This window comes from Ischnura elegans, chromosome 2 (assembly GCF_921293095.1).
Source record: "Ischnura elegans chromosome 2, ioIscEleg1.1, whole genome shotgun sequence".
In the NCBI taxonomy this organism is placed as follows: Eukaryota; Metazoa; Arthropoda; class Insecta; order Odonata; family Coenagrionidae; genus Ischnura; species Ischnura elegans.
Genome location: NC_060247.1, coordinates 80,750,759 through 80,777,825, shown reverse-complemented (window position 1 = coordinate 80,777,825; position 27,067 = coordinate 80,750,759). Strand labels below are relative to the sequence as shown.

The 27,067-nt window shown below is 39.8% G+C and overlaps 1 protein-coding gene across 2 annotated transcripts in view; it reads left to right on the top strand.

Annotated features, from left to right (window-relative positions):
- The first annotated feature begins 306 nt into the window (after positions 1 to 306).
- Positions 307 to 27,067, top strand: part of LOC124154051 (protein PALS1) — a 236,979-nt gene continuing 210,218 nt past the window's right edge. Inside the window, exon 1 of one of the 2 annotated variants that reach the window (XM_046527547.1) lies at positions 307 to 2,065. In XM_046527547.1, the coding sequence (XP_046383503.1) occupies positions 1,999 to 2,065 (67 nt within the window). In that variant the 5' untranslated portion in view covers positions 307 to 1,998. The remainder of the gene's footprint in view (positions 2,066 to 27,067) is intronic. The other variant, XM_046527545.1, reaches the window with a different exon arrangement.

Sequence of the window (27,067 nt, the reverse complement as noted above, 5' to 3'; positions counted from 1 at the left end):
GACCCTTGCTTCGGGGAGGACGCGATCGCATATCCTGCCGATCCTCTTGTGAGTCTCTCTACCGGGGGTCACCGTTCTGCGCCCGTCCGTCGCCGCCGGGATGCGGCCCGCGGGATGATGGTGCGGTGAGGGCGGGCCAACAGTGTGGCTGGGACCGCGTGCGTGCGGTAGCATGCCCCCGGTGTCGGCTGGTGCCGGCGCGTGGTGGTGCCCGGGCGGGTCGTGTCGGCGGGTGATTACCGGCTCGTCGTGGGGCGGAGGCGGGTGATGGCGGCGGGGGCACGGGGGCAGGGGGGCGGCGGGGGAGGCCCGCCCGGGGCGAAGGCCCCGCCGAGGAGGAGGTTCCTCGCCGGCTCGACCGCGGAGGACGCCCGGGGGCGGTGATGCGCTCAATGTGACGACCCGCCGCCCCCCGCCCCCTCTCGCTCTCCCAGACGTCCACTGTGTGTGACTCTATATATTACCCCCTCGCCCCTCTCGATATATTGTGTGCGCTGCAAGCCCGGGCGCCCACTCCCGGGGAATAATAAAAAAACAGATTTCGAAGTCGAGGCGGCGAGTCGAGTCCTGAAGCGTTCGAGTCCAGTTTCCCCAGTTCTTGCCACGCGGGGTTCGAACCACGATCCCTCGTAGAAGCACCGACCTCGTCCTCCCACTCATTCTCCCGCCTTTCCCTCTCTTCCGCCTCCGCACGCATATATCTCATCGCTCCCGCTTCCGCCCCTCCTCCTTCGTTTGTTTTTCTGTTTTAAAACTCTCATCCTGCCCCCGAAAAAAGAATCATCCCGAAGCACGCGTCGTATAAACAAGTATTAAATTCTTCACCACCCCCAAGCTCACCTCCCAGAAAAGCTCTCCTCTCAGTCGTCTTTGACACTGCTCTCTGCGAGGTCGGATTCTCTCGCGTTCGTATGCGCCGCAGCACGGTGTAGTGTCTCGTGCATTTACATCTGCTTCCTCAGTTCTAATTAGCGCCGCTACCCTTTCGCTCTCCCGTTTTTCCACCTTCCCTTTGGGAGGAAGAGGAAGAATTGACCCCTTTGTGCCACGCAGAGGATTCGAGCCGCGGACGCCCGCAGAAGCTCCGACCCCTTAGTTCTCCCACTCACCCTTATTCCGCGACAGGCAGTTTGCGGCAGAAACCGTCGCGGCCGAAGCGAAGAGTCGGTATTTGGAGGGGAAGTTATAAAAAGAGAGATATATAAAAGAAAAGGGTTTGACGAGTCCTCTTTTGATATATTTGGCGTCGGGAATTTCCTCGTGGCAGAGGTCGCGTCCGGGGTGCTGTGCCTAGAGTGTGTGATCCGTGTGCGTGTGGTGCTTCTTGGTGCTCTGTTTGGTGCCACGTGGTGCTCGTCCCTCGTTGATGATGATCAAGAAGAAGAGGAAGAAGACATTTCGGAATGTGCCGTGCCGGGTTGGGAAAAGGGAACTCACGCTCAGAAGCGAGTATCTCTCTAGATAGAAAATAAAGGAAGATCGCTGGATTCAATGCGCCCGGAGGCCATATTTGCCGCCTTTGCGAACTCGTTGGAAGTGTGTTGAGGGCCCTTCGTTGACCCCGATTCTGATTCGCCGTGAGGATATATTTTTTTCTGGTGTTGGCATGTGTTTGTGTCTTCCGATGGAATTTATTGTGGACTCGTGAGCGAGGATATATACTAGTGCGAGGGAGTGTCCAGTAGTGTGGGGGGAATTGGAGGTCGCTTTAGTGTATCCTTCTCTTTGAAGGGACGACCCCATTCATCTCTCCCCCCACGTGTTCCCCATTTTACGCTCGGGGACTATCAAAAAGAGTCCCTCAGCTGAGGAGCAGAAGTTGCCGTGTTTTTTTTCGCTGGGTGTCATTGCGGTATCCCGTCGAGGGAGAAGATAATTCTATAAAGCGCACAAAAGAGATGGTCCCCTCGGGGAGTCTCGAACCGTGATTCTAAAGCTGTTCAATTCACAAGTGCTTTGCGAGCTGTGATTCATCGTGCTTTCCGGAGCGCGACGGCCATGGTGGACCTCGGTGGATACGTCATTATCCTCGTGGAGACGAAGGAAAAGAAGATCAAGCTCTATGGTGAGTTTCTCTCGGCACTCTTTTGCATCTCGACTGTTTACTTGCATCACTCGAGGTAATAACCCTTACTTTTACGGAGCCAGCGGTTGCAAAGTCACCCACTAGCGAAAGCCTCCGTAAAGGTAAACCGCTTGCCAGTTCGTGGTTATGAACTTGAGTAATGCCTATGGTGAACGCCTTGGGGTAAAATTTCTTGCTTTAGCTACAAGTTACTGGCTAGATACCTGCCATTAAAACAGTTGGGACTCATTGCTCCATTACTCTGGATGCTGTGATTGCGGAGGAATGCTAAAATGGAGCTTTTAACGCGGTGAAAAATCGGGGAATAAGCTCAAAAATCACCTATATTCTTCCTTCCACATCGAGTATTTATTTATTTAACACCAAAAACAGCTTTAAGACCATATGAATTTAAGGTTATATGAAAATAATTAATTATGTATGTAAATATTATTAAAAAACTTTAAAAATAATCTCAAAAATAATCTCAATTATAAAAAATGATGTTTAAACAAAAAATATGTACAAAAGGCGGTATAAGAATAAAAGGCTTTGCAGTTGGTTGTTTAAACAGGTGCGGGAGGCAAAGAGGTCAAGAAAGAAAGAAGCATTTGAGAGGGAACAGAAAAGGGAAGGTAAACGGTAGAAACGGGATCATGGCGAAATTGAAAGTCGGAACTTGGGGAGGTGTAAAGTTTATTTATTACGGGGTAAATTCATAGTGGAGCACGACGCGTCCTCCCCAATGGCGGCTTTAGAATTGGACAAGGAAACGACGGTGAAAATGAAGAAATATTAGCCCAATGGTACACCAGTGAAAACCTTTCTATAACACATTTTTATTCCGTCTATCTCTGTCAGAATAACGACCAACGCATGTTGACATTGGTTTGGATCACTCCGGTGTGAATATTAGCAGGGAATCGAAGGGGTGTGGATGTATCGCACTTGCAGGTCGCTTTCGCAATCCCTCTTCCAATAATGCACGTCACTACAATGCTCTTCATCAAATACAGACATGATGAACAGGGTTTGACATATGTACTCAGATTCGAGTAAATTTTCCCAGGGCTGTAATCAACACCCCTTATATGATAAAACCATCGTATGGGATCGGTCTCCAGGCGTGACTTTAATTAGGCTTCATTATTAAAGCATTAATTATCTGAAAAATAATTATAGTAAGCATAATTTTTACCTTATTTCTATTTTATGAGCGAATTGACGTCATTTAAAACAATGATGCCAATGAAAGTTTCTTTCAAGAAAATGTGTTCCAATAAATCATTCTCTTGGAAGAGAAACATTTGGAATAACCTGAACTCAAAAATACTACTTTGCTCATGTTCTTTACTCCAACGCATCTAATATGGTTTTATTTCGAACTCAACTTGCAAAAACTTGGCTTGAAAAGCCACGGCTTTTAAGATGTTACTTTGGGTGAACAGAAGATGGTTAGTACGGCCAATGGTAGTCTAACATGATGGGATCACCTTTGTGGGTGACGAGAGGGAGAAAAATGCGGAAGGTACTATATGAAAGAAAAGATTTTATTTTCTAGAGAGGAGAGGAAGTGAAATTTCAATGGAGCATCTCTTAAGAAACTGTTGTGGTTGATATCCGAAACTTCCGCAGATTTCACTCTCTCGGAATCGAGGCAGGATGCGATTAATTTTGAGGACGATAGAGGATATGAAAACGAATTCCAATTCCCCGCCCAAAAAGTTCAAAGGTAGTATCCTATCAGGATATAGGGTTTTGTAAATTATAATTTAACGACTTTGCGGTTCATTAAGAAATGCTGGCATTTTTTTGGATTTTTCCCCTCAACTTTGGAATTGAAAAGACACAGGAAATCTATATGTCGGGAAAATCAGATGAATGCATTCGGTGGTGGTCACTACATGCTTCAGGGCTTCTCAATTAGCTGATGGTGAGGGGTGTGAGAATAACTGTTGTTAACTTGAAAAAGGTATACAATCTATTTGCTGAGGTAATTTATTTTTTGTAGACGTATAGTTTTTTACCGATTCGTTCTAATATCTACTTATGCCCCATATTTTATCATTCATATCGGACCTGGTGGATAATTTGGTGTTAGAGAGCAGGCTTATTGTTCTGGGAAATTTTCCATAAGATTAAAAAAAAATAATGATATTAATATATTATTGCAATATATAACAAATAAATGTTGTTATGGAAAAAAATGAAATCTACTACAATGTTTAACACATTGGATACAAATGGAAAAAAAACAAATAGCAGACATGACAGCAGCTATTAAGGTATTTTCATCAACAATTTAAGGTGGTAGGTTCTAATATTAACCTGGCCTTCCATGCAACATAGTGTGGATATGAGATGACGTTCTCTGTTTCACTTGGAAAGATATCTAGTCGTAACTGCTCCAATAGTTCAATGATACACAAAGATGGAGATAGTGTGAGCCGAGGCAGACAGTGGGATGGGGACCGGAAACTGACGTCACCATAGGGATTTTGCATGGAGTTGTGGACTTAAACTCACCAACAAAAAATCAGGAAAAATATTCTAAGTCAATTTCCCGTACGCTCCTAAGTTATTCTAGTGAGCTTACGGGTGAAATTTTTCTAAGTCCAGAGATTTCAAGATGACGCTGGGCGCAATAACAAATGGCAACACGCTATGCGCATGGAAATGAAAAAAAGGAAATAATGAAATAAACTATTTACTAACCTTTAACATAAAATTGTACATCACCAAACACACCAATGGAGGCAGTATCTGGGGTCAAATTGCTTTTACAAAATACAATTTAACGATCTTCAGGTTTAAACCTCATACACCTTTTAGATGTTATAACATTCGAAGAAACAGTAGTACAATGCTCCTTCTGATAAGATTGGAAATTATTCATTTGAAAAGTTTTAAAACACAAAACATCAGATGATGGAAAACTCTCCAAGCCACCAATATTCATTGTAACATTATTAGGTATCCTTGCAAAGCAAATAGTGAGCCAATAGGAACCTTGTGCATTGTGATCATTACCAACAGTAAAAGTAAACTTAAATCCAAATAAAGTTCCAATGGTATCAGCAACCCACACGTTAACAGCTCCAGAATGATCAGCCTTCAGCACAGTACAATCCTTTATTATTTTCTCCACAGGTCTCCGCCCCTCTTCTTATAGAACGATACTTAGGCATGTTGTACGACCACTGACCTCTTAATTGTCCTCTTAATTTTGAATTCAAAAACTTTACTACACGTGTTTCGATTGACTCGCAATTTGCACTTTGCAGTCACCACTTGAGTAGTAACTGCAAAGTGCGTCCAAAAACATTTTTTTGCGTTACCATATCTTAGTAACTAAGGAATGCGACCCCATGTTTATGGACAGAAATTCTTAAAATTGTCTCCCTTACCTCCTCCTGAAGTATTGCATATTCCTCCTGAAACACCCTGTATGTATACGTAGCGTTTAAGAGAGTATAATACACTAAAATACGGATGACATAATCTGAAAAATTAAGCTTAGGAAAAGGAGAGGCGTAGCGGAGACATTTAGAGACATCTTTTCCGAAATCATGCGCGAGTGGCATATTTCTCGTTCATAATCTATGCGTGCTCAAGTCGGTAACGACTGTCGGTGCTGTCGAGGGGATTTTATTGCGAGAGTGCTTTCATGAGTAATATACCGGTTTGAAATCCTGAGGAATGAATGACGGGTCTTTAATCATAGTTTATTCAGTCCTCGTTTGCATTTTTAGGGAGGAGCAAGGGTGTTTCGTTCAACCATAGCTTGTGATAATTTCTCATAAATAATCGTTTGAACGGAGATTACTGTGGAATGGGGATCGGTTTGGTGTGGTGGCAGGTCTTTCTTCTCTTCTTTGTGGCATATCACCCATTGGGTAAGGGTTCAAATCCTATCAGTGACAGAGATTTTCAGATCCCTGCTTGAGTGTTTTTGGAGGGAACTTCAAGTAATTCACTTTGTCCGTTAGGTTGGACGTTAAGCCGTGATACCCTTGGAGCTTTTCGTGTAGATAGGCTAATATCGACGCCATTTTTCTCTTCAACTTTGCTCCTTAATCTTCCCCAACGGTGTAAATAACCTAAGCTTTTGGTCACCTCCTCTAAATATTATACATACCGGTATAGGGTCCTCTGATTATGGAGGATTCAAACCACTAATTTGGAATAATACCATCTCGGAAATTTACAGGAAATCAACTTAAATTGAAGGAAATACAATCTAATTTAAGTATATCTAAGAGGAGGAATATTTTGATATGGATGGATTAGCTAACGGGAGATTTGAGTGGAGAGCTGCTCAAATTAATCTTAGGATTTTGGCCTGTAATTAAGACAATGACCAATTCTTTAGTAAAAAAGCGCTGTGTATTTGTTGAATTTATTCTCGATAAAATATAGTTTTTTTATTCAGCTGATAAATTTAATGATTGTCGTAAGACCGACGAAGAAATACTGGGGCTGTGGGAACCACCTAGTGAACGAATTAAAATATATGAGAAAGACTATCGCAGAAAACATCATCAAGCAATATCCAAAAGATTATACGAATATCTAAGAATCACAAAAAAGCTTTTATTTTTTCTGCGATATCAATCCCTAACAGCAGGAAAGCTGAACAAAAGCAGTGACACATTTTATCTGTGACCTTACTGTAACGAAGATTCTATCATATCTCAGCTGAAAAGTTTAACGATTACTCCTGGAAAATGTTAGTTCTGAAGTGTATCCGCCTAAAATTTATATACTCTTTAGTTGAAAGAAACCGTGAGATTATCTCGTTCTTCCAGCTCCTTCTAATTTTTGTGCCAAACTTTTTGAGAGGGGCAGTGGGATCGTTGAACAAATTTTCTTTGTATCCCGTTAGTGGAAAAGCTAGAAAAATAAACATACTTGTTTTCTTATATTTTTCGACTGCACCCTCCTTTTCCAGTTGTTCTCGACGAAAACTGGAAGGCTATTTCGCTGATTAGTTGATGACGTCAAGAACTCATGCCAGGTTACCGCGTTTCACCTACTCCTTGGCCTCACGCATCGTTCTCACTTGGTTCGTCCGCTCTTGTGAGCAATCCTCTTCCTCAATGAGAGGTTGTCCTGTGAGCGAATTAATTAACCACAACTCTAATAACGTCAGCAACTCATGAAAAGTTGGGGGAAATTTTCGCATTTTCCTTTATTAATCTTACGAGGGAATGGCTGAATGGAGAACCATTTTTTTCCGTTTCGGTTTCTGGTAAATAATTTCAATGACTACCGATTTTGGGTCAAGTCAACGTCCCTATTGGCAGCCTTCCCATCCTATCCAAACTTCCCCCTCCTTCGCACTGTGGTGAGACGCATTCCATGTCTATGAGCGGCTGAACCTCTGTTCCAATTATCTTCTATGAGTTCAGGCAATGCAAGTTGAAGCGGGTAAAATATATTAACGGATTATCCTGGCCTTTGATATCAAATTAAATCGAAAATTATAAAAGAACACTGTGAAATACTTTATTGTCATTTAAAGTGAGTTTTTATTTTATTCTTAGACTAGTATTTGAGGTAAGTACTTGAATACGGTCTTGAGAAGAAAATGTTTTTTTTGTTATAAATGCACAAAAGGAAAAGGAAATTTTTTAAATTTCAAATCTTGTCACCGTAAACTAATAGAAGTAGTGAGATATGGGATAGAGTTTTCTTCAAGGGTATGAGGTATGTTTAATAGTTTGACTAAATTGGATGGAATTAATGCTGTCAGAAAATGAAGACAACGTAAGAGACGTGTCAAGGAAACTTCCACAATTTGAGCTTAGGTTTCACTAGGGCTAAAAACAGGAGATGCATGGCAAAGAGTTTTATATCACACTGGTATTCAGAATATCATATTTACTTTATATTTGACATAATGTATGTCTTTTCTACTCTTAGAGTTGTGATATTTTATCTCGAGCATTACATTAGCTCATGCGTGTTACCCAAATAGCGCGGTCTACCTCAAATATTAATTTTTTAGTCTGCATTAATTTCTTAAGTAGGTAATGAGTATAGGAATCAAAGAATAATTTTAAACATCCTGTTTACCGCAATAGAACCAATAAAGACAATAAATTTAACACATGAATTCATAAATTTGACGAACGGTTAGGCACAGAAATTCGTTTCCCCCTGATCAGTGGACTCTGGTAAATGCCTAATCACCATGTCAACGCAAATCTTGTTTCTTAAAAATAAAAATTATTTTAGGGACTTCTACACTTCTTTGTTTTCCGACTTAGGGTTTCACACATGCACCTTGTCATTATAATAAACTTTATTTAGCTTGCCATTATCTTAGTCTTGACCATGAAAAGATAAATTTGGCGAAACCTATGTCGGAAAATAAAAAAATGTGGAATTTATTAAAAGTATTATTTTTTGTGAAAATTAACGTATCAAAATTCCACTAAGTAGCGCCGTCAGTCCTTTCTCACATGCTTTTAGTACATATTCAGGTAAATGCCTTGCGCTCTAAAACCTCCTCCACCAGCCTATCGAGGCTGATTGGCGGGTACTTTGTAACGTAGATGTACCAGTGTATTTTTCTTGGCACTCGAAGGCAGGCACTAATGCATGAGTAGTGGAATATCTCTCTGAGTATTATTCGATGCCATACCTACTTCATGCACCCCACCCACAACCGTTTCTATTCAGGGCACTCACATTTCTGTGGTTTCAATGAACGATCAGTTCTCCTTCACCATTTTCAAGTTCTTAATTGCGACCCTCGAGTCCTCTTGACCCCCCCACCAATGACCCCTCTCTTCAGAACTTTCCCCTCCCGCCCCTCGCACTCTCGAGGACGACGAACAGGAGCTGGGCTCCTCCAGCCCAACTGAGATTTGCTCTCGGTGGGGAATGTCGGATTGTCGACAGGGCTTGCCCCCCTGACTCTGTGTTAGCCTGTTATATTCCCGGTCGCAGTAATCAAAACGAGAGTGTGATTTTCTCTCTAGCAAATCCCAGTTGGTATTTTGCATCTTCAAGTTTCAGCCTCTAGTGTGTTCTATATATCGCCGCACAGTGGGCTAAAATTATAAAAATATTCAATGAATAGAAAATGACATGTTCGAGTTGGGAACCTAAAACTTTGCAGAAACACAAAAACATTTTTGCGTACACGCATCGACATCGCAAGGAAATTTTGATTTTTCTTCGGATATAATCTTCATATTAGATCAATATGCCCTGATTACGCATGTCCTAAGATATGTACTTTTTAACGCCAATCTGTATGAATAAACGCGTCAAGTTAACGTCCACAATTTTGTATCGTTATGACTCATAAAATCTCTCCCCAAAATCTCTGAATGTAAGTTAAAGTAATGAAAAAGTATGATATGATTTTTTGATGCCATTTTTATCTTCCAATTTTAAGTTCCAATTGTGTCAGTAGATATTTAAAACATAAGATTTTGCATGAGAACTGAAAACGCACAAATAATTTTTTCATATTGGTATACCAATCTATAGAAAACGGCGAATTTGCAAGGCTATTGAAATTTCATTAATCTCATTCTGACATTTTTTTTGCAACTCGGTTATTCAGGTTTATTGTTTTCGTTGCAATACTTTAGATTTATTACTTGGGATCCACGTAATCTTTAAGCTTATTCTAATCTGCATTCTATTTCTTCATCCTAATTGTTATTTAATTTTTAAGGTGATCAGGAGGAACTTAAATTTATGCTTCTTCAAAATGTTTATTCTAAATATTGCTGCTCTTCTAGTTGGATTATATTTTGACGACAAAACTTTTCATAGAAAACTTGTGAGTGCCTGTTATTGTCAAATTCATATATTATCTGTAATAACAAATTGATTTAAATTCTTCTACCCCTTTTCTTTTTGTATTTGTTGCCATTTTCTTTCTTATCCAGAAGTCAACTTCCGTTTGTAAAAGAAATCTTCTTTCGTATTATTCTAGTGATATAACGCTAATCAGATGTTGCTTTATAGGTTAGGGTTGCGGATTTGAAAATGAAAAAACCTGCAAAATTACTTATTTTTAATGAAAATAATGGAGAATATTGCTGGTAAACTCAACAGGGCTATTATATAATTGCATAAATAAATTATTTTTCAAGCAATCAGCCAGCTTATGAAAAGAAAAGTGAGAACATTTCCCTTTGCAATAATGTTATCACGTCCCGAGTTTTGATGTCCTCAGTTCTCAGCTGGTTTTAACTCTCTTCAAGATTTAAAATTACATGAAAAATCTGACGCGATGATAATTAAGGCCGATATTTTGCCCCGTTCGATGCCATTAGTCACGCCTACTTCATCAGATCAGCGGTATTCCAGTGAGTCCCTTATCCCTAGTTGTCAGATGGCCCAAACATCATTTAAGTAATGCGGGGTTGCCTGCTAAACAGGATATAAAAATTGTGTCTCATTCATTCATAACAAGGCTATTGAATTGAACCTTCATGTAGTAGTGCGAGTCCTACGAAAAAATTTGTTGCAAATTCCCATACAAGTAATAAAATGGGTACACTCGTTATTTGAACCCATTCTGTCAAGTTGGCTCGAAGCATCCATCCACATGTCCGTGCAGGGGGTGGTTTTTTTGGGGTGGAAAAGGAGGGGAGGGGTAAACGAAAAAAATATGGAAATGCTAAAAACATACTTAGGAGATGTTATTGGTATCGTTGTTTTTAAATTATTTGAACCGAATAAATGCAATGGTAACGTTAATCATCCCCTCTGACTACCGGGAGTGGAATTATGGCCACCATATTGAATAATGGCGGCCTTGATGAAGGATTAGCTATTATTGGACAACATGATCGATGTAGGTTGTATTTTACGGGTGTTTTTGAATAACTGAATGCAAATATGATGCTTAACTTTACTTAAAAATAAATCAATCAGTTATTTATCACTCAATAGCAATAAAATTTCTACAACAACGATAACTTCAAAGAAAGCCTAGTTTATCTCATCCAATATTATAGTGATAATAAAAGATAAGACTCTCAAGAAGTTGAATCCAATTTCATCACAATAAAAATTAGTACGTAAGTATGGTAGGAATTTGTGTATTCCAATTCTGGTCCTCCGATCGTCAAGCGCCTTATCGAAGAGGAATCGTGTGTGAGTCCACGCACATCCCCAGTTTCTGTCAGCTTTCTATTATTATGTTCATGGGCTTGATTGAAACCCAAACCGTTGTAGGCTTTTTTAATTCTTGTGAAGTGTAAAACGCCCTAAAAGTGGAAAATACTTATTTAAAATTTTTATTATGTATTTACCGATCATAAACTCCTTTTGGACGTCGCGTCGGTACGATGGAACATACTACAAATGCAAGAACTAGAACTTTATATTTAAAACAAATAGCCAGAGTTTACGTGTTGCACTCTCATTCGACCATTCTTGCAGCCGATTTTCCTAAGACACTTCTTCTTCTAGGTGTCTTTCGTATTCATCAAGCATTAAGTTGTACACTAGAGATGTATTGATTTCGCGCGTTTCCCCAGCTTTTTTATTTGTGATACCTGAAGTATATATCATTTTTCAGTAAGTAAGTACATTTTGAATAATACCAATATTTCGTAGAACTTTTCCTTCCTTTCTTAGAACCTTTCCTTAAATATCGAATCTGATGAACCGTAAATACATGCGCCAGAATGAGGGAGTATTGTTGTCCAGAGAGATCCATCAATGAATTCACCCAAAATACGAAGAAACGCATGCTTTATGTTTAGTGGGCCCAGCATGAGAACAAAATTGTCTTCCCCGTATTCTTGCGGCCAATGTCACTGCGGCCAATGCCCAGAGTAAATGAAGGTTAATCGCAGTATGTTACCGGAGTTATCTCACTAATTTCGTGACTTAGTTATGTCTCGTACAACATGCATACCATGTTTTTAATCATAGCTACTGTCGCAACTTTATCTTGGAAAAGCGTATGAAAAGAGTTCTTTGCTGTACTCTTTAAATAAAAGTGATAATTATTTATGCAGTCAGAGAACACTATAAAGCAGTATAATTCATTATTTTTATGAGTTGGTACCTATGTGCACAGGCTAACGTTAATACTTTACGAGCAGCGCGATATGCAGAATACAAAAAATATCTTATCTCTCGCCAATATCGTCGTTAATATGTCTCAGTAAATATGTGGGCCAGCCCATTTCTTCTTTCCACAAATCTTAGAAATTACCTTAGTAATTGAAGAAAGATTATTGAACAAAAATGCAAACACATGTGCAGAGATACCATTAAGTTAATCACTATCCAAGATATTATCTGTAGAGCTGAAGCGTAGTTTTTCGGAATATTCACCATGCGCGTATGCTTTTTGGGAGCAAGAACTGTGCACCTCTGAAATGATTTAGGCTGCTGAGGAACTCTACGATCGTTTTGGTTAAAAGAAATGTGGTTAGCTGTTTGACATTTTCTAGGCTCTCCTTTGTTTCCTGTAATCGGCGTTTAGAAAAAAACATTTTCTGTTCCATGAAAATCCCCTGTACTGGTGTTATTGGAGGATTGGAAATCAATATTATCAATTTCCGAAACAGTCAAGACGCCTTACCTGAGGACTGATGAACGTTCTAATTTTTCTTTTCTTGCTCTGCTCAGTATCAAGTTCAAAGTTGTGACGTATTTCCATGATTTTACTATATGAGACGCTTAACCCAGCTCTGTGCATTTTTTCAATTGCTGTTTTCCGTATGCATCGCCCATAGCAGGATAAAACCATACAAATAGGCAAGGGCAGCTTCAGGTTCTTATTATGGCGAACAGTTTCTCCTTAAGGGACTTTTGGGTGGTGGTTGAACATGGTTAATTGGCAAATTGTAAGGACTGACTTTTTAGATGCTTTGTAGTCTTCGGGTCAGTGCAAATGAAGCAAAACAAATCCGTCGCACCGACTGAGGCTTCGTGTGATCTTATCATTGGGCGAACATTGCTAGAGTTGCATTCCTTTTTTACGGTACAATCAATTTTGGAGAGATTTTTTCCATCTCCTACGCAAAAGAGGAAAGGATAGTCTCAAAATGTTTCCCCAAAACCTCTATAATTAAGATTAGTGCCATCTTACCTTATTTTTGATAAACCCAGCTTCAGTACCGTTTCTTTCACCTAAAACTGCGCTGGTTTTTCTTCATGGTAGCTTATATTAAAAAATTGAATATTCGTGCGGCACTTTCATGTGGTTATCCCCTTGATAGAAAATACAAACGGGTAAAAGGAACTTTTTACTTATTTAATTGCAAAAATAGGCAGTTTAAAATCATTAATAGGAAATCCTGATCCAAGAGACGAATTTGGCGAACCTTAAACCTCATAAAAAGCACTCAACATCGACCATGTTGACCAATAACACCTTATCTTTCATTTTTGCCTCCATTTTACAATATGACGGCCATATGTCCACTTCTGGTTGCCGGAGGGGATAGTTGAGGTTACTATTCATTAGGTTCGAATCATAAGAAATAGACATATATAACGTTTTTTCACCATTTTTTAGCATTTTAATTTGTCCCATGCACCTAAGTGCTTATAGGCCCAATTCCAGCAAGGGCAGTTTTAACTCTCCTCTTTTCGCCGTGCGTATAATTCAAAGACGGTATATCCGCAACTTGCCAACCGCGTGTGTAATTCGCGCTTTTAACCAGAATAGGGGCTTCTTCGATAATTAGCTTTTAATGCCTTTGAAACGTTCTATTAAGTTCCTATGGCGAAATTTAATTGCATTTTTCCTCTTTCCCTTCTCCATACCAAGCTCCTTCTCCTGTACTTGGGCAACGTCCAACGATTATCCCGGAGTCTCACTTCTTCTATATCTAACTGTCTCTCGTGGAATAGACACATTTCACAAAAATTCATTAGATAATCTTCCACTTTAACTTACGCGCTTGAGTTCACATCATTCATAACGCGTATCACACTGTCACAACGCCAGCTTGTTTTAAGAGTTAACCCCGTTTACACATCAAGATGATGCTGTTTTTTAAGTACTCTTGTTAAGTGCAAACAATCGTTAGTCTAGCTAGACTTACTCTGCAAGCTTTGTGCACTTGACAACTCTTCATTTCGCTTCTCTTTTCACTCTTCATGGTATCCATAGTATTTTCCTTTGTATGCACATTTTTATACTTCACATACATCTAATAAAGAGTATCCTGTGACTTACAAAATCTGACGTTACAGGCAACGGTGATGTCAGTTTTCGTTTCAGAGATTGTAACAAGGTTGGTGAAAGTAATTATATTGGAGTAATTCTTCGCCTTTTTTACTGTGTGTTATAGGAAAATGTCGAAGTAATAGTTTTACAATGCACTTTCGTTGAATTAAAGGCGTAATTCGTGACTAATACATGGATAGACCGATTCAAATTCTTGGACTGTATTTTCGTTGATTATGATATACATAACGTACAAAGAACGGGTCGTCTCCTCTTCAAATTCCTTCATTGACAGGCCTCTTTATTCTAGCACGTGAGTCTCTTTCCTTCCTTATGACAGCTCTCTCCTGTCCTCCCCGTGAAAGTAGCGACTACATGCCAAACCTAAAGCCCTCTCAGGGTGGCGTGGGGAACGTACCATCTTACTACGAAACAAGGTAGGCCATTATGGTGGACGAAAATTTACGCACAACGTCACGTGGTTCTCGTTAGATGTCTTAATGGAAAGCATTGGAAACGTAGAATACAAGAGTGAATTTCTACAGAATCTACACAAATAATTCTGTGCTTCAATTTTTAAATTCTGTGAGCGGATAAACAATGAAACATAATTATTCATGTGTCTTCATGGAAGCATCTATAGCCTGATAATTTTGAACACAAATGAAACTCTCTTTTCCAAAATTCCCCCAAGGAATAATGCCAACTGTATTTTCATCAGTTGTACTTGAACAGCGAAAAATTATTGATTTCTCAATACCATGATGAGTTCAAGTACAGCCCTGCCTTTTAGGGGTGTACGCAAGGGTGCCGACTTACAAAAAATATTGGGGGGCCCAAACCGGGGACCTTGCCCCGGTAAATGTTATAAGTAGTGAATTTTAAGTTTTTAAGCATTTTAGAAGAGTCATATGATCAACATTAAAACCCTGATCACTTGAATCTCGTTATCTGGACACTCAGGGGAACATCGACAAGCCTTACACATTTTTCCTCACATCTGTAACGAATTTTTGGGGGGGCTCGGACCCCCTAAGGCCCCATGGAGTCGGCGCCACTGGGTGTACGAACAGGCAGTGTCGGGAACTCAGCCTTATAAATGACGGATTCTCATTCCCCTCACGCAAATGAACCAGCTGCCGATCAAAACCACGACCGCGCGAAGTCCGGAGTTCGCACTGTTTACGAAAGGTGACATTTCAAAAGGATTCCGCTTTAAAACGCGAATGAAAACAGCGAGGCGCGCTTTAAAGAGGGAGAGAGAGGAATGCCGTTGCGCAAGAAGGCGTGCACTCGGCCGGAGAGAGAGACCTGCGGATGGCTGCGGACTCCTGTCGCGGAGTGCTTTCCGCCACTCATTTGGATGTGCTTGGCGTTGACGCCGTGTCGCGCGGGTTGGAGTGGTTGGCGGGGAATAGAGGGGGAGGTTGGAGGGGTTGAGGGAGAGGGGAAATGGAGGGGAAGTTGGTCGCCTTTGGACGTTGAGTGCCTCGGACGGGAGGGGAGGTGGACCGGCCAACTCCACGGTAAAGTGTGCACAAAGAAGAGCTCGTCTGGACGTACGAAGAGCGATTCTGCGCTTATCGTCGCTCAGCGTTACGTTTCATTTATGTTTCTCGCCTTACGAAATTAATCCAGAAAAGTGTGGCTTCTTTAAAATTTTCTGTATTGTTAATCTTGCATTGAAGGTTTAGGTAGATTCGCTTAGAGATGAATGTGTTCATTTTAAATACTCCATCTAATTGATTTATTTTGCAACAAAAGGGATGATAAACTTTATAAAGACCCGGAATGTACAAAATGGTCAGTTTTAGGACTACGGAACATCAATAACATCTTCAAAAACTCAATTTAACTGAGTAGATTCGGTTACGACCATAAAATTACGGAAAAGGATTCCAGAACGGATTATTTATTACATGGATTAAAAATTTAATCCATGCCATTACGAACGACGATCGCAGCCATCGTGGGCATTTAACATAACATAACATTTAATATTTCCTTTTTTCAGAGTATTTGTTTACTCTGTCCTTACCGATTAATTTCATGTCAAAATCTTCCGTTTCATTAAGTGATGTGTTTTTTGATATTACTACGTGTCTGCAGTTTCAAAATGTTTACATATTTGTTGCTTTGAATTCATTTAGATCAGAAATAACATTGAATTCTTGATGACAACTGACAACGTATAAATTCATGTTTTCGTGGAATAGCTAATTGGATAACTAACTGGTGATTTATTTAGGCACCATCCCCTTCGCGAAATACATCTTCCGTTGACTTCAATTCCAGTTCTTTTTAGGTATATTTCACATTGACTGCACAATGAAAGAAAGTAGAAATAAAAAATTTAAAATGGGTGAACTCTATAGTTTAAAATGACGACAAAAGCATTTAAGTCAATGTTACGATATTAATTATTGTACACTCTTGGAAAATTTCTTACGTTTCCTTCCATGTTTTCCTTTGCTTTTGACATCAGCGCGGGCACACAACTCCAGGTACATTTACAATCGGTTTGTATTATATATCTCATCCGCCGTCTTTTCTAATAAAACATGCTATCGTTGTACATATTTAAAATAAAAAAGAAATCCAATTGTCCTTCGTGAAAATTCCGTTGCATCAAATGTGTATTTACGTGTTTAAAACCTCGTGTTGCTCCAAGGATACTATAAGAGTCTAGTTGACATCAAGCATATGTATACGTGACGTAGTACTTGATTCAGGCAAGCGTTTTGGATTAATTTTTTTGGTGCACCTTCGGGAACATTATTATGCTTAAGCAACGTATTTAGCCTTTAACGCTATTTTTACAATTATTTAATGCGCAGCCTGAGTATTTCTCTTGTGAAGGTGTTGCCTTTATTTCCTGCAAAAAGAAGCCACTTTGTATCAGCACTATTTATGTCAATGTTGACACAACCGATGTAAACATTAATATTATATCTTAAAGTGTGTGAAATACAAGAACCATGGTATATAGAGGTACACAATGTGTGATGGTAAAACATGACTGACTTCTCGTAGAAGTATTTCTTCATTTATGTACATACAGGGACAACATAAATGGTGCCTTTTTTCGCGATTGCCTTTATTTCCTATTCCCTGGCAATTATGCCTAACCTGTGGTTAGTCTGCATTAATCACACTCTGCTCAGAGGATGAGGGGTAATCCACCAGAATTTTGTATGATGTATTTCAAATTGCCATTTAAATTTGTATTTTCGAGAGTAAATGAGTGAAATAGGGAAGTTTGGATTAATTGGGTAGCAAGAATGTGTAGGCAGCAGCAGTATGGTAGTACTTATAGACACAACTGCCGCAATCCTTGCATTTAAAAATTCGCCAAAACTTTCTTCCGTAGTGATCCTACCGTAGTTTCGCATGTGGGCCATGGTTTCTATTGCAGTTTTGATGCCTGATGATGATATCTTGCATCAATAGCGGTACCAAATTTTGTGGACCGGTGGTGATCTCATTTTCTAATCGTCATAATTTGTGACAATTCATGCGAATTGTGTCATGGAGAAAATTTTTTGATATGACAAAACGTTTTTTTACGCAAATATTTGAGGCTTTCCTGGTGGATACCATTGGGACGGGCTTCTCAAGTTTTCATTCAAGATATTTAAGGCAACTTCTGTATGTTTCGGCGGTTTTATCTCCCATATTTTCTCCAATAGTCCTCTGGGATGGAGAGCGTTGAAGAGCGGCCGTTTTCATATCTTCTTCACTCTTCATCTCTGAGGATGGTAGCGTAGCTGCCAAAGCATTTCGGGGAGGCCTCGACATACCTGATAAAAGCTACTACTCTAAATGAAGAAGTTTATTTTCCATCATCTGTTGAGCATTGTTTTAAAAATATCAAGAGGCATTTCAATAAAAAATTCGCCAGCTCATACACAATTCATCTGGTGCCTTTTACTCTAGAATTTTCTCGCTATCTTGAGCAATCATGCTATTAATGTTGAAGATATGAATGTAACTGTTGGTAATACCTGTAAATAAGGAACATTAAAATAACATTCAGACGTAAGTTACGCGAGAAGGTAAGTTTTTTACGGAGGTGAAATCCAACTAAAAATATGAAAGCACTCAATTATTACGTCACGTTTTATAGTTTGCTTTCTTTAGAAGCCAAACTTGTCAATTCCAGAGTCTTAAATTTATGTAACGACTACAATTATCTTTGTACCACTAAAGTGAAGTGTATTTTTTTCTCCTAGGCTCTACTTGACTGTTCTTCAGTCTCTTCAGTATTTGCACCCGTTTTTCCCGCGATTCCCCTTAAGTCATAGTGTTGGCGAGGTACTTGATTAAATCTATTTTTCTTCTTCTGAGCTAGTTAAAATGGTCCCTAATTTGAAGAATCCATCCGTTATTTATCGTAATTAACGGTACTAAATCAATTAAAAGAAACTGTAATGAAGTTTTAACTTATAAGCGTTTTATTTTGAAGAGATTTTTTTAAAAATTCTTTAAGCCCATGATTTTCACATTTCAACCAGAAGGAATAGCATTTGAATCGTGAATCATTCTAAAAATTTGTTCTCGTGCTTATTTTTCTATTCGGTGTTTCTGTATCTCTTAATTTAGGTACACCCAAATTAAAGCTTTAACATGAGCGACTTATTTGGCGCAGTGCGCCATGTTGAGGTTCATAACCGTCGCATTGCGTCGAAATGCCCCTTAGCGCGTGTCACTCTAAATGAAGACATCTTAGAGCGCCACTTTACTCTTCATGCACACTGACTCCCCCGTGTGCTAGCTTCCATCGACCCCCTCCCCAAACACCCCACACTATGTTTTTTCGCGGCTCTATCTCTTTTCTTATTCCATATAGCATTGCATCCCCTCGCGGCGAAGTTCTCATTGTTCCCCGTGGACGCGTCAACTCGGCGCAAATACGTACAATTTTCAACCCGACCCTCTCTGATTCGCTTCAATCGTAATTTATTTACTGAATATGTTAGTTTTTTGCGATATGTGGCACGATGTGGTGAAAGTAATTGACGTTACTTAAATGGAAGCATTGCAATCTTTCCTCTGAATTTATTTGATTACAAAGCCTTTCGTTGTTACTACAACATTCTCAAGTGCATCAGGTGTATTTCAGGAAAAACTTGGCTGAAAATGTTTGGGAATGTTGTTGTAATAGTGAAACGTATCGGGCTCAAATAAATTCAGTGGAAATATTGCGATGTTTCATTTAACGAATGAAATTGTTAGTGATGGAAAATACCTATTCGTAGCATTTCACAAAAATTAATAAAATGGTGAATAATTTTGAAATAGGCGAATTATATTAAAGTAGAGTTGGGAAGAGGAACACCATATTTGGGAAATTTTCCATCACTCATAGGCTGGATCCATGGATATCGTTTGTTTTCATGTGTTTTTATTATGTCAATTTAAAATTTAGTTTCCTCTAAACTTGTCTCCGTCAAAATGATGGAGACTCTACGGCATTTTCATAATATCTATTTCTATGTATTAAATTTTCATTTCTATGTACTCCATTTTCCGGAGTAATATTGAGATTAAGGGTTTAAATGTTGGGCTCATATTTTGGATACTGTGCTGCCACCTTGAGGGCTCTTGTTTACCCTGAGATCACCACTCGGCCCCCAAGTGCCCCTTAGGAGCTAGAAATAGATCTTCTGGTGCTCCAGCCCACGTCCACGAATGCGCGTCGTTCGTGGACGGTCTTCCGGTCCGGAGAGAAATGCTCCTTTGATTCCTCCCTCGCTTCATACCTCCACTTCCTGGCCCGCTCCCTTTGATGCAGCTATCGCCACACAACTTAAGCACCTCAATCCCAGATCTCCAAAGTCACGTTGATTTGAATTCTACTCACTCAAATATTGGTAATTCAATCCGAAGACTTCATAAAAAACGATTTGATGCTTCTGTACATTATTTGGGTAAACTTCTCTCGGGATTCCGACCGGGTTAGAAGCTCCAATTCCGACTTTTCGAGCTGCGACTCGGGGCTCATCTTCAGGGCTGCAATCAGAAGGGTTGTTAGGACTGATGAAGGAAAGCTCACGCCAGACTAGGGTGTTTTCCAGCGGTATGGTGCATACTTCTTTTGCTTTTGCGAGTGTTTCCTTGTTTCCTCATTTTTTCTCGATTGTTAAGTAGCTCTGCGAGGTGATGACGGAAATGAAATGAACTATTGACAATGGATCGCTTAGGGCAAGAAATTTTGTGCGGCGTATCATGTGTTTAAACAAAATATTCCTTATGTAGCTGAGTATTTTGAGGTGAAATATGGCAAAAGTAGCGTTAAAGAGTTAAATTACGACGTGAAACTTCTGTGTATTTGAAAACTGACACCATAGTCGTCCTCTTCCATGAAGGGCACAAATGGAGTGGGAGGAATTTGAAAAGGTAGTAAATTTATGGAAAAATTGAAAATACAGTAATTAAAGTTTCCTCTTTAGTGAAAGTTTCTGTTTCACCAATTTATCAAACAATGTTTTAAATGATTAATAAATATCTGAAGGCCTCGTGTTGAGGCATGTCACATTTCAGACGTATTATTGCTGAAAAATATTGCATACCACCAAGGCACCATGGAAATCAATGAGCCGCCCATAAAACGACCTTAATTTGCCCCTGCCTACGTGCAATGGAAAAAAAACACTTGTTGTCGTCAGTTCCGGGAGTTGAAAATCAAGAAGTGCGAGAAGAAAGTATAAATGTGATTAAAACGTAAGCCACAGGCGTGTGACTACCACTTTTGGAGGGTTGGGGGGGCAGCGGTTTCTTTTCATGAGCTACCTCACACCGTGAGACATTTTCGTGAAAGGTCTGGATTCTTCACCCTGTATTTGATCCTTGGAAATTTCGATCATTAAGTCAGCGTCGTATTAGGTCACCACGCATCCTGTTCTCTCATAATGTTATTTTTGAATTGTAAAGGCTGCACTCATGAATTCATGTATCTCTATCACATTCGGTTCCTATCCTGTCTTATTCTTTCTGTCTGTCATCTTCAGCATATCCTTCTTGGCTCGCACCTATTACTTGTCTTGACATCTTCCTCGGAGAACTAAGCCTTCAAAATTTCACTCTGTTAAGCTGGTCATTCTTGGATCTCGTGATAATGCTGTTTCGTTGGCAGATATGTTTAATGCTCTTTGTTATCCAACGTACTTTTTTAAAATCGTTTTTTCTCATTAATCGTCTTCGGAATTCTCTCCGTGCATCAAGTATGTATGACTTTTGTTATTTCTTGATCAGTTTGTCCTCTAATCTATGCTTCTGATCTTTAAATTGCCACTTCCCACTCGAATATTTTCACGTACGGCCTTCTTTTCTTCAGTTTTATTCTCCTCAAGCACCCTTTCTCCCATGGACTGTGTCGATTGGGTGGTTGGAAAGAGTTTCAAATTGCTAGAAAAAGTATTCTCATGCATCCAATGGCTATCTTGTAATTGAAAACAATAATTTGCGTAACTATGACCCACAGAAAAGGTCACGGCAGTGTGGGATTTGTTCGTTCATTAGAGGGGTAGGTGGTAACCTAGTGGGTAGAGCGCTTTGCTGCTGATCGAGGGGACATGGGTTCTAATCCCGCATGATGCCTTCGTACCCCCTTTATCAGAAAATCCTTGTGCAAGATGGCTCAGGGAAAGGGCCTCTTCCCTGAATGTGTGGTTTCGCACGCCTGTGGCTTAGTCCGGGGTGAACTCTAACCTCACCTATCCAAAGTAGTCTTCGGATTGGATCACTGAGTGAGTCAATCCGAAGGTCATACTTCCACGGAAAACTTAAGTAATTAGATGGGAGCTGCACGTGACGGAAATTTCTTTTCGTTCCTCTGCTAGTGAAAGAGTGAAGAGAATTGATGTTTCGCCGTAGAAGATGTGAAAATAGGAAACGAGTAGAAGAGGGGCATAACGCGTATATTATTTTCATTTCAAAAAATTCCTCTGATATAAATTCTGCTCTTGCTTATTACCGAGAGATTGCACACATATGATATATACATACATTTCAGAGTTAGTTATGAAATGAACTTGATAAACGAGCCCATTGATTTGCAAGCGTCCGATCAGCATGCATAAAATGTAACCCGCAATTCTGAGGAGTGGCCTTCTGTGCAAGCAGTTGACAATGGTGGAATCCATCAAATTAAAACATCTTCGGCGCACCGACATACTTCAGTAAGCAGGCTAAGGGATAGCGACGGTCATTGCAAGGTATTTGGCAACCCGCCACGAATTCCTGCAAACATGGTGGCATTGCAACAGGCGTATAGGAAACGCCATTTGATGCATCGGCTCTGCAGTCAGCAACGGATGAATTTGCATTCGTAGCAGAATTCCACCAACTGAGTTTGAAGACTGCTATCTCAAAGGTCGTTTTATCTTTATAGTATATGAAAAACATCAAGTTAAAGTTTATTCGTTATATGTTTACTGATGACTCGCTAACTTTTTAAAGTTAATAAGAATTATATCGCACGTATATCATAAATTATATATTCCCTCACTATGTTATCGTGTATCACGATGCTAATCCGCATTCGTTAACATTGGTGGCAACCAATGGTAAGACCCCCAGGAAAGGGGACTACACAGAAGAGGCCCCAGTCCATCCTGTTGAAGCTTGATTTTTGTTGCCTCTATGGGCGCATATTAATCGGTACGTCTACAGTGCGGTGATGAGTGGAGAGCGACCCACAATTTTTTTGCGATTTAATTTTTGCAATCGCGAGGAATAGCTTTAAAAAGTTTTCGAGTTGATAGATCACACCATCTCAAACATAAATTTCGGTTAATAGCCCCAACTATAGTTTAAAAATAACTGTAATGTCCGCGGCCTCGCCTACATCAACTCGCGGTGGTTCTCGCCTACCAAACAAGAGGTCCCCAGTTCGAGTCCCACCTGAATCAGTTTCTCCTAACCAGGACATGGTTGTTCGTGCACGTGTAATTATTACTTTGTTGAAACATCTGGATGTAAAAGGCCAACATGAGCTTATTTCAGTGGCAAGTGAATGAATTTATGAATGAATAAAATTGGGATCTCTCTGCCCCCCAGCGGCGCGGATGAAGACTTTTTTTAAATCCATTTAATAAGAGTTGGGTGACAACACATCTAAAGGCCGACTTGAAAATCCTCTTTTGTGATATTCGTGCTCCCAAGCGGGCACAGAAATCCAACGCAATGCTCTGTTTGTAAATTAAGTAACTTCTCATTATTATTTGCGCGTACGGGAACAGAAAATAATGATTATGTTTTTATACACGAATGTAATCATTTTGGTCTCTCAGAATGCTCTTAAGTTTTGCCACTGGGCTCATCAGACATCTTACACCTCAGTGAAAATTAAATGGAAAGAGTGAGATTAAGAGCGACTCAACTTGTGTTTGACCATCCTTCCTTGCCATTTCAACCGAAAATTCACGTCTCTTTGGGAAATATTCTTCCCGGCCCCAGAGCTCTTGGAATATTTAGTTTGGCATTATAAGTGCTACATCATTGATTCCACTCTACTCGTGGCTGGGTCAGCGTCGATGGTCTCCATCGCTAGAGGTCGCGAGGTTGAATCTCAGCTGAATGGGTAGGATCTCGATGGGGTCTCCGTTAATAAATTAAGTAGGAGTATGGGTCAAGCCACCTGCGCCTACCATTTCCACGGGCTAGCAGTTACGAAACAAGCTACGATCCCTTTCGCCGTTTATACCTCATTTCCTTAAGCGTCGGATTAAGAGTTCGGCGCCCTTTGACCCGACCTGCCCTCGGTCAATCGCTCGGCGCTCTGCTAGGAGAGAACAGGGTGGACAAGGAAAGGAGGATGCTTATGGGGATGACCGCGATTTGATCGATCGATGCAGCAGCCATTAGGTTGGATAGGGCCCTGCAAAATGGATCCCATACCTCAGGAAAAATATAAACAAAGCAATTTTCGGCTTTTGCGCATATGGCCGACATTAAAATGGGGAAATCTCAAAGCAAATTATCCTTCGTGCATATGATTGCTGATGATGCTTCTTTACTTGATGTTCATTGCGATTGGAAATTTTGTTTTCAACAAATTTAGGCCATATCAAGGTGGTTTTATTACATATGTGATGGTTTTATTAAATTCTATGAATAATAATTTTATTCACTTAATATCGAAGTCAGGGGTTTCATTGCCGTCCTTAGTTTTGATTACTACTGCGCAGCCACCTTGAGCACTCTTTATTGCATTTATCGAAGTTCCTTATTCGCCAGCTTTCGTTTGGCCGTCTGTTTCATCGAATGCCTTCCCTCGCGGGTCAACCGATGGAGTCTAAGGCGCGAGTTGAAATCCTGGAAGGTATCTTTTCAGTTACGAAAGCGAGGTACGATTTAAGTGTTGGAAGAGGTAGTTTCCTTAAAACTGATTGTCTCCGGTGGAAGGATGGCAGTTGCGGGATAATTTTTGCGCTTTTTTAAATCCAATTTTGGGCGTTAATTCAAGGCTCAAGGTAGTAGTGGGTGAGTATAGACTTAAGCAGGTGGAACAGTTCAACTATTTGGGTGTCACCATAAAGGAAAATGAACGCAGCAGAAAGACATCAAGAAGAGTGTTACGTTGGAATAAGAAGGAGCTACTGAGATAATCGTTCCATTAGCTTTTCGAGGACGAAAATGCGTTGTAATTGATAGCTTAAGTTACAAACGCAGCAAAAACTTTTAATTCATAACTTAAAAAAACGTGTTAAGTGTCTTTCGTGTACGCTCATGACTGGGTATTTCATTTTATCTGGAAATTATCCAAATCTATATGAATGCTGGGCATGGCAGCCAAAAAGAACGACTTTAATCTTTCCCGGACTCCAGTGGTCGATTCCCCCTTATATGCATCGTAAATGGCTGATTATCTTAACGCACAATGAAAAATATAGTCGTTATCCACTACCAGTATACGCAAGGTAGATTTGACGCAGTTCACCTATCAACTTACCTATCAGCCAATCTTCTGTCACTAATGTAAATTCTTCTGTTAAATAACCTTCATCGCCTACTCCATGTATCTCAACCGAGGCCTTCCTATGAATATCTTCCATTCCACTCATGTTTCAGCGGTTGTCTTCATATAATTGCCTTGTCTCAAAGTGTAACCGACTAATAGGTACCATCTTTTTCTCAAGGTTTTTTAAAGACTCTTCTCCTATTGTTCTTTAGAAGATGTATCACTCCTGCCGAACTGGCACCCTGTCATTTATCGCAAAGTTTTATTTGTTTTAAACTTAAGCTATTATTTTGAAATTTTCTGGATAATTGGAGTGGATAAGTGAATCTTTGCCAACATTTATCTGCATGTTATGCAAGGAAGTTTTATATGAGAAAATATTGGTGTATTTGCTGGTCTCTGGTTTTCAATTGAGATAAAGCTTTGTCTGCACGCTATTACCTGAGGAATTTAAAATGTTAACTTCAGTTTATGCTAGCAAATATTAACTCCCGTAAAAAGACGAGCGGGAGTGATGCGTTCAGTGTAGACATCGATCGATTCGTTGATCATATGATAATCATACGATCAATTTATATGATCTTCATGCGATCTACATGACCTTCGAATTTTCTGCAACACTATAAAGAAGGCTCCAAACTTTAACTTTTCTTCTTTTCGACATCATCAATGCCTCTCTATATGAAAATGAAGCAAATAATACAGTGTTACATGTAGTATATGCTACAACAAAAAATTGTTTGTACCTGCAGGGAACTCACTCGTCAAAACTGCTCGTAGAATTCAACTTGACGTAAATTTTTCGTGACTAGATTGTGTTTCTGAGGACGGCCGTTGAGGGCTGCTCCTCGGGTGCTGCTGCGCCCTCGAGGGAGCGGACAAGAGGGTGTGGTTGCCGAGGTACAAGTGGAAGGCTCGGCGGTGTTTGCAGCAAAAGACATTCGTGGTGCACTCATCACCTTGAAGAGCCGAGAACACGGGCTTAATTATGAGCCCTTCAGTATATGACAAGACGAAATAAAAGAATTTGTCGGTGTAATATATCCCGGCTGGGCTAACTGAGGGCCAAAGAAAATAAATGAATTCTGTATTACATTATTTTTTCAAATGTTATAAACTTCCTGCATAGTATACATCAAATTTAGAGTTTTTACAAGTTCCAACCGCAAGAAGATTAGATAAACTTGTGAAGGGAGTTTACTTTCATGTAATCCTTTGCTAATGGGTATAATACATATGTAAATTGAGTTTTTTTCATGAAATAATAGCCAGAGTCGACTTCATCCCAGATAAGTTGAAGTAAGGTTGCCTACTATTTGTATCGTTGATGGTGAATCCTAATAATTTAGGTTTCCGAATGGGAAAAAGCTTATAATCTTCTGCGGAATTCGCCAAAATCTTAAACTTATATGAGTAACTTAATATTTTTAATTCAAAGATGCTCATTTTACGCGAATAAATCTAGGTTGTCCAGGATAAATACTTATGCGGTACAAATCTAGCATTTCGATGGCTAAGTTCTAACAACACGAATCTCAAAAATAGCAACTTTTGAGGAGAGCAAAAAAACGATGAATTCATTTTAATTGCACACTGAAATTAAAAACCAAAAGTTTATAAACCAGAAAAAGAAGTATTCCTTTGCAAACAAAGAGTTGTTTTTTGCTTGTATTTTATTTTTTAATGTTATTACATTTTGTTTAAGATACCTGTCTCAAACCGGGCGAATTTGAGATACGTGTTGTTAGAACTTAGCCATCGATTTGCAGAAATTTCAAGAATGAGAGTTGTTGGGCTAATGGAAGAATGAATGGGTAATGCAAGTATTGAATATAATGCGTATAATTATCCGCTATTAGATTAATGCGGA